At 36.9% G+C, this 8,673-nt stretch overlaps 1 protein-coding gene across 1 annotated transcript in view; it reads left to right on the forward strand.

The window, feature by feature from the left end:
• TMEM144 (transmembrane protein 144) overlaps positions 1-3,564 on the forward strand; it is a 12,707-nt gene extending 9,143 nt beyond the window's left edge. Inside the window, exons 9-11 of the mRNA XM_009078425.1 lie at positions 279-376; positions 2,325-2,378; positions 3,481-3,564. Coding sequence (XP_009076673.1) covers positions 279-376; positions 2,325-2,378; positions 3,481-3,564 — 236 coding nt within the window. The remainder of the gene's footprint in view (positions 1-278; positions 377-2,324; positions 2,379-3,480) is intronic.
• Positions 3,565-8,673: the final 5,109 nt, after the last annotated feature.

Raw genomic sequence — 8,673 nt, forward strand, 5'->3', positions numbered from 1 at the left:
GAACAAAATGACATTGCAGATTTTCAAAAACGGACTCTGCCAGAGTGGAGAACCCATTGCCCAGAAAACTGGACTTTAATTAATTTGCTACTTCGGTTGGAGTAGCCGATTTTTATCCTCTGAGCTTTGGTTTAGATTATCAGAGCCAGCTTGTTAAAGTAGTTATCATACTAAAATATATGCATACAGTTTCTGTATTATGCTATGAGTACAAATTTTCCACAGATTGCTGTCTGTACCTTGCTATGTGTGTTTTTGATTGGGATTTATTTTTCTAGGGTTTGTTTCTGGTGTGCTTTGGGCGATAGCCAACTGCTGCTGGTTCATAGCCAATCACTATCTCAGTGCTGTGGTCAGCTTTCCAATAATTACTGCAGTAAGTATATAAAAAATAAAATCTATTACTAGAATTAAAAGTGAAGGGTTTATACCCTCCTGTTTATGGAATTAAATTGAAATTATGATGAGTCGAGAGCATTTTTAATTAATTGCCTCTTCTGCTTGTCTGTGCTAGTCTCTGGATTTTTAGAACGTAAGTGACTGTGACAAGCACCAGAAGAATTGATACTGTGAGTCTTGAGGTTGTGTAAAACCCAAAGCTCTGTAACCAGAATTCTATCAATATTAACTGTTTAACTGAAGTGATTAGAAGAAGAAACATTTAGTGCTTTCATCCCAGGATGAAACTGTTTTAATTTGTGAGTTTTATCCCCTAACAGTCATTTTGCTTTATTAAGTCAGGTATTTTTTCTTTTTACAGTCCTCAAATGAACAGAACAGATTATGTACTGTTGAAAATAATGTTCTTAGGCAAATGAGGGAGAAACAGGTTGGCCTGTTGTCTGTTTTATTCCTGTTTATGATACTGTACCTTTAAAGCATTGTTAATTTCCAAAAGCTGCATAAATTCCATCACTAGGTAAAAATACATTTTGCGTTTACTTTCTTGCCAATGTACTAGTTAGTGATGCAGAAGTGGCAAATGAGCATTAGTAAATATCAAAACCAAAGTTTTGCTGAACAGCTCTATTTTGGAAGCAAACTAATGAAAACTTTAATAGGGATTAAGCTTTGCCTCAAGATACAGTAAATCACAATAAACTCTGCAGTATGCAATGCAAAAAAGGCTTGGGATCATTCTAATTAGAAACTGAAGGATTAATGGAAAGCAGCTTTAGTAACTTAGTTATCAGTATGCCTAAAGGGCAAGGATATAAAATCACAAAATGAAAAATGTAAGGAGAGCACTGTTGAGAAATTGCCTGTCTGGACCACAGGTTCAGAACTGCTGCTTTACTTCACCCTGGAGAGAATTTCAGAGAGCTATTCATCACATCCCTTTAACAATTTTTTTCATCTTTTTGAATGCAGTTTTCTTGCAGTGTACATTATCTAGAAAGTGAAGCAACACCTCAAATAGTTGTTGGCAGCTTCGCTAGGAAACAGCACCCACACATACATTCAGCATGAGGTACTGTTTCCTGCTGGTCTGTATCTGTATCCCATCAGCTGTACTGAAGATGGAGAGAGGAAGGTCACTGGCCAAACATCTGTCAAGTGTTTCTCAGAGCAGCTCTAATGGGAGGCATTAACAGAGCCAGTTTTTGCTTCATATTCAGATATTTTCTCAGCAGACATGAAAATTCAGGTCATTACTCCCCCAGGGGAAAAACTGTATTACCAAGAGTGCCTGGAAGTTGCCATTGTGTATCACTGTTTGCCGTTAGCTAGGAAATCTGTACAACAACATCAGTAATCAGTAGTTTTCCTGATCTGTCCCTCTGGCTGGCTTTGTGCTTTGTCCAGATGCCAGCTATACAGGAAATACATCTGTATTCCAGTCTCTTGTTATCATACTGAGCGATAAAAACCAAATTTGGTCCAACTAGTTAGTCATCCTAATAAAGGAAAGGTTAGGAATATCCATGGTAGCTGCCAATAAACATGAATAGTCCTCTGAAAGTTGGTAACATTGTGGACTCTAGTTTGGACTAAAGTGAAGCATGTTATTTGGAGCCTACTGAAAGAATATGTAACAGCCAGGGCAGACTCGACAGTGTAATTTAGAAAGAAATTGTGCCTACCCAAAAAAAAAAAAAAAAGGCAGTCTCTTAGCTCTTTAGCCCTTGATGCAGATTTTATGATGTCTTACTTAGTAAAGATTTTAGCAATGTTTATGCTTTTGTCATGAGTGCTTTACTTACATGGAATGGAAAGGTCTGAATGTGTTTTCCAGACAAAATTCAACCACCCTGAAAGCAATAATGAGAAGGCAGTAAATTTTAATGAAATGCTGTAATGTACAAATGAATCTTATCCTTTAGGGTCCTGGCCTTGTTGCTGCAATGTGGGGTGTCCTTGTATTTAAGGAAATCAAGGTAATGTTATTAGGTCTCTTGCCTAATCTCTGTTGCGTGCCTCTAGCACTGGAAACAGCATGACTTGGTATACAGCTGTATCTCAGATTTCTTCTCCTTACAAGTACTGCATTATGAAACTGAAAGTCATATCATGTAATACTAAGTTTTCCAAGAAACATGAAGAACTGTGAACAATTTTTACAGGAATGAAGATTTTATTCCATAGCTGTATGAGCAGCAGTGGATGTAAATGAAGACTGTGGCACAGCCAGAAGGCAGAATGCCAGGCACAGCCTGAAGAGTTTTCATTTGAGCCAGTTCTTTCAGTGAGGGCAGAGGAATGAGCTCCTAATACTCATATAGACAAGTAGGTTAGACTTTTAGGGTCAGGGACTAAAAAATGCAACAGAGGTTAGTTGGCCTTTACTAATTACAGTGCAATGTAAAGATCCTAAACTGATATGGCAGTGATTGCTAATTTAGTGGATTATTAACGTATAGGGCAGAAGTTATTTTCCTAGTGGACTTTGAAGCATTGAGTGCTGGCAGCATAATACCAGGTTCTCTGAGCTAATCTATCCAGGATCCATAGGTACCTGACTTGCCATTAGAGATCATATTTCCCAACATTTTTGGTGTCTGTGTAAAATGCATTGAATCTAGAACTGGAAGTTCTGTGTCTCCCACTGCAGATTAGTGTTGCACTACACTAGAAGATCATCACATTCATTGTCTAAATCTTCGTAACTCTCTAAATCTTTCATTCTTTTCATACATTTTGGAATAGTCTCTGCATAAGTGCTTGCTGCTTAAAAATAATCTGAAAATAGACAAAGGCCTTTAAAAATACCTTTAAAAATTGCTGAATTAGTTTTGCAAATGTTTTACTAAGTGTATGTGATAATAGATTATTTGCATTAAACTTTTCAACAGCAGATAGTTTACAAATATTATATGAAATGAAAAGGTATAAAATTTACCATTTCATATAATAGATATTTAAATTTTGTCTTAAGACAAAATCCTAGAAGAAGAATCTTAGTTCTTTATTTAACTTCTGTTTAAGGTGGTATCTAGTATGACAAGGTATTTTTCTATTTCTCTCCCTTTGCCTATACAGGGACTGAAAAACTACGTGTTGCTGTCAGTATCATTTTGCATCATTATGGCTGGCTCACTTTCCACAGCTTTTTCTAAAGTTTGAAAGGACCTTCTGGGCCAGTAGATGGTGCTAACGTTTAACGTAAATAGAAAGACAATGTTGGTAGATTGCAAAACATAATTTTAACATTTTCCCTAATTTGCTTCAGGCAAGTGAAAAATAAAGCCATTTGGCATGAAAGAAGATCTGGAAATGTTTGTTTCTGCATTTCTTGAAACAGTAAGAGTATTAAAGGATTTTGTTAAATAAAATTAAATGATTTTACAATTACAAATCACTGTGTTTTTTCTGGTTCAGGTACTAAACTTCATGTCATCATAAATTGCAATTTACTGTTATGAAGGTGATTAAAGGGAGTTTAATTCTTAGTCTGTAATATGTATTTATTTCCAAGCTGATTTATTTCACATTTTGTCTTACTGAGTTAAAAATATGTCTTGAAATATTCTTCATGGAACTGATACACATGAAGATAACACAACTTTTATTTAATTTCGAAGCATTATTCTTCAAAGTCATCAGTTTACCTAAATGTTATCTGCTGGTCACTACAGGATTGTTAAGTAAATAGAGGGAGGAAAGTGCTGTGAAATAAATTACTTTTGTTTCACATTTTTCATAACCACCACTAACATGGAAAACTGTTTAACTCGTGTCAGGTAACCTTGAAATATGCAAAGAATGTAGTCTGAACCTCCCCTTAGATTTTTTTCTTTAGTACATTAGACAACTCCAGCTCCTGCAGTCTTCCCCTGTTTGTAATGTGCTCGTAATTTCTTTCCTGATCGTAGAATGGTTTGGGCTGGAAAGGACCTTTAAGATCATCTAGTTCCAGCCCCTCTGCCATGGACAGAGATGTCATTCACTTCACCAGATTGTTCAGAGCCCCATCCAATGTGGCCTTGAATGCTGCCAGGGGTAATGTATCCACAGCTTCTCTAGGCAACCTGTTCCAGTGTTCCACCACCCTCTGAGTAAAGAATTCCTTGCTAACATCCAATCTAAACCTACCCTCTTTCAGTTTAAAACCATAGCCCCTTGTCCCATGAGTGTCTGCCCATATAAAAAGTTCCTCTCCCTCCTTTTTATAAGCCCCCTTAAGGTACTGGAAGGCCACAATAAGGACTCCCCAAAGCCTTCTCTTGCTAAGTGAACTGGATCTGTCTAGAAAACCAAGATATGGCAGTTGGGCTGTAGTCTCAGAAAAACCAAGAAGAGCATAAGTAAAATTATTTTCTTTCTCCATCCAATTTCCAAGCTCCGTTCATGATTCCACATTGTAGTACAAGATGTAGTGCAAGTAAAAGATGACGCTTTTCACCATCGTGGCTTGATATTGCTAACGTGTTCAGATTGCAGTCATAATTTCTCCTTTCTCCCTTCCACTCTTTTTTGTCTGCTCTACCAGATTTGATCTTAGAACTGTCACTTAACCTGTTTTTTTCCTAGCTTGTATTCTTTATTCCTACCCTAGTGTCTGACAGGTTGTTTCCCCCTTAAGGCATTTCATTTTGGTCTGTATGTTAACTGTGTGCTCCAACAAGCTGGCAGCATTTTCTAGTCAGATGTCATCTGCAAACTTAATAAATATATTCTCTAATTGTTGTAAATAATTAATGAAAATGCTGCATGATGCTGGCCCTTAATTACTTTTTGGAATCTAATGTAATACTTCTTTTCACTCTGACAGGGAACAATTGATTGCACTTTTGAGTACAATTTCTCTCTGTCTTATAGTGGTTTTATTTAGACTGCGTTCTCGGAGCCTTTACATAACATCTGATACAGTTGTTCAAGTCAAAGTACACGATGTGTGCCACCACAATACCTGGTATTGGACAGAAAACTGGTCTTTTTTCTGTCCAATATCCAGGTCAGACACAATTTCTCATTGACAGATTCTTGACTTACCTAGCCATTTTTCTCTTGATTCACACAAGAAAAAGTACTATGTGCACATGTTTTTGAAATAACTTGAATTAAATTGTACATTTATAGTTTCCCTGGATCTGTTTCCTTTCTTAAAGAACACAGTCTTAAAGGTTCCCTTCTTAAATATTCCTGGAATATACTCCATGCCAGAAAATTGCTTATAGACAAAGAATTGGCAAAACCAAAATACAGTGTTTTCAGGCTCCTCTACTTTACAGATATGCTTTAATATGACAATTTTTTCCCAGACAGTATTACTTGTTATTCCTATGTCGCTGTTCACAATTGTGTTAACATTGCCTGTGATCTGTTTAAGACTGAAGGAACAAGGGTGCTGTTCACTTTAGTTTACAAAGTCATTGCTGAATAGAGGCAGATTGTCTCTTATTTCTACACAAGTACTGACAAAAATACTAGTCTTGTAACTCCCTATTGTGCTAAAGTAATTACAATGCTATATGATATTTATAAAGATAGTGTGATTACAGCTCCAGTCTGTAATCTGCCCACCAGTCTGCACAGAGGGCACCTCTCCAGGTTGGCTCCCTGGGTCCCTATACAAAGAAGTTGTCATCGTGGTGTTCTAGGAATCTGCTGGACCTGTTTGTACCAGCTGCATGGTGGTCCCAGTTGACACCTGGCAAGGTGAATGCCCTTACAAGGACAAGGGCAGCTGGTTTGGAACTGTCCCTTGGTTCCTTAAAGAATAATTTGTTGGTGTCATCACCCTGACTGGGTGGCCAATAGTAGCCTCCCACAATGACAATGCACAGTGTTCTCTAACTGGTGTCCAGAATTATGGCCACTTTAGATAAAGAAAAGAAACTTAGGTGCAATATTCCACGCCGAACTGTCATACGGGAAATGTTATAAACTTTACGTTCTATTCATTGTCTCTACAATATCCATGATTTTAAAGACTCATGATATTAGATTTGCTACAGGAAAAAATCCCAGCTAAGTAACCAGCTGGGTTTTCTTCTTGACAACTAGACGCACTAGGACCCAGCTCAACTATGGAGATATATGGGTCTCTGACTGTCATTATTTCCTTGATTGTGAGAGGCAGCACTACATCATTCTCCTTTCTCTTCTTGCCATGATACCATGATATTAGATGGTATTAGAGCTTCTACTATCTCTCTTGAGGGATGCTCTTAGGTTAACTTCTGGTATGGGCACAGCATCCATCTACCAGATATGATTACAAGGAACAGTTGAGTCCTCCAGGGCAGGAGCACCTTTATGTTTCCTAGTTTCTGTACAAGGTCATTTGCTTTCTGAAACAAACCAAAAACCTGAACTCCTGACCACAGGAATTGCCATGTAAATGTATGTAGTTTGATGCAGTCCTCCAGACTGTGTTGTGAAACTATCAGATGTGCAAACTTAATTGCTGATTGCTAGGTTGTTAATTAAAATTCTTATTTGTGAAGGCTCAAGTATGACCTTTATTAAATGGTTTTCAGCTGCTATCCTATTAGATTTGACTTTTCAGCTGCAAAAAAAAACCCCACTCTTGCAGCATGTTTCTGTGAAAAATGCCATGTGGTAATTTATCAGGATTTATGGTTTAAATATGTATGTATTCCAAAATAGTTTTTGTGATGTTCACTTGGAATATGTTGTATAAATATTCCACTCATTTCTGAGATTTTCTTGGTCTTGAAGTTTCAAGTTTTAAGTAATGCTGTTACTTCTTTTATGTTAGAATGCTGGATTAACAGCATGTTTATAGAGCTATTTGTACAAAACAGTCTGGCAGTAACTGAGTTTAGTAAGAGAAGATTCTGCAGCTAATATAAATTATCATGGTTGTGTTTATATCAGCATGTTTTTGTGTAAGTGGAAGAATTGCATTTCTTGGAGATAAACTTTCAAATATTTGTTTAGGCCTGTTGAGCAACTTTTAATTTGAGCTTGGTTTAAGAATTTTTCTCTGGTAGTACTTAGAGACAAAGTAGCCTTTAAAATTTAGGTAGTTTCTAAATTTTTGTGCAGTGTTTGGAACCAGGGAACTCAGTGTCACCTTTTTTTATCTTTCCCTTTCCTGTTTATTCCTTTCCCTATGCTTATTATACATCGATATTCCGACACTCACTGCCCTTCAGATTTTTAGTCCTTTATATACTTAGTAAAAATGATTGTTACATGAAAAAATATTTTTAAATACATTAGTTCCTGTCTTCAAAGTAAACAGCGAAGAATGGCCTTTTATTAACCTTATATAAATTTTTATATTTTATCTATATCATAATTTTCTTTTTCAACCGATATTCAAGATTGATTAAATACTATTTCAACAATCTGACCTGACCTTTGAGTTTTCTAGTTTCTGGCATGAAAATAAAATCAGAGTCAAGATGATGCATGCTGGCAATTAGTGTCTTGGGTCTTTTTAAAATTTGACCTTGCTTTCAAATACAAAACTGATGTTTAATGCCCTATTCCACAATTACTGAATGACTAATGGATTCCACTTTCTGTTAGCTATATATTATGCTGATAGATAGTGACTCTGAAGCATTTTAATTGCTGAACTGCTGGTTCTTACTTTTTTCATGCTTATCACAAAACAATGTTTAAAAATCTAAACTTTATATATTTTTGAAAGTAAACACTGGACAGTTCTAATGCCTCTTATTGCAACAAAGGGCCTGTTTGAGAGTCTAACCTGAGAGGATATAAGACTCAAAGGAAACAGGATCTGCATTAGTCCTGCTAGTATCAGTGATTCAGGTAGTCTGACACTACCACGCACTTGTAGATTGTGCATCTAACTCCTAATGACATCAGGTTTTGCTATTTATATAGGAACCAATGCAGTAGCAATGACATAAATTTCACCTGGAGATGAATTAGTTATTTCCCATGTCCTAGCATTTTTTGTGCTGTGGATCTTCTAAAAATGTTGCCTGCAGAACTGGGAAACAAACCACATGGTTCCCAGGGCCAAAGCCTGGTGGAGGTGGGGAGAGAGCTCTGAGCTAGTCTTGCTGAGCCCATAGGCAAGCCTCAAAGGACATTGTTAGTTGTTACCATTCATGGACCAGAGAAAAAATTATACCCTCTAACTGATGAGTCATTCTTCCTTTTAATTATTTGTGGATGGAGGCTCGGGTGAGGAGCACTTGTTCAGGAGCTGCAGAATGATAGCTGCTCCCCTCTGGTTTTTGCACATCTGAGCTTTGATCTTGGCTGAGGAAGAGCTGCAGGAAT

The sequence above is a fragment of the Acanthisitta chloris genome, unplaced genomic scaffold, assembly GCF_000695815.1.
Source record: "Acanthisitta chloris isolate BGI_N310 unplaced genomic scaffold, ASM69581v1 scaffold16357, whole genome shotgun sequence".
Lineage (NCBI taxonomy): Eukaryota > Metazoa > Chordata > Aves > Passeriformes > Acanthisittidae > Acanthisitta > Acanthisitta chloris.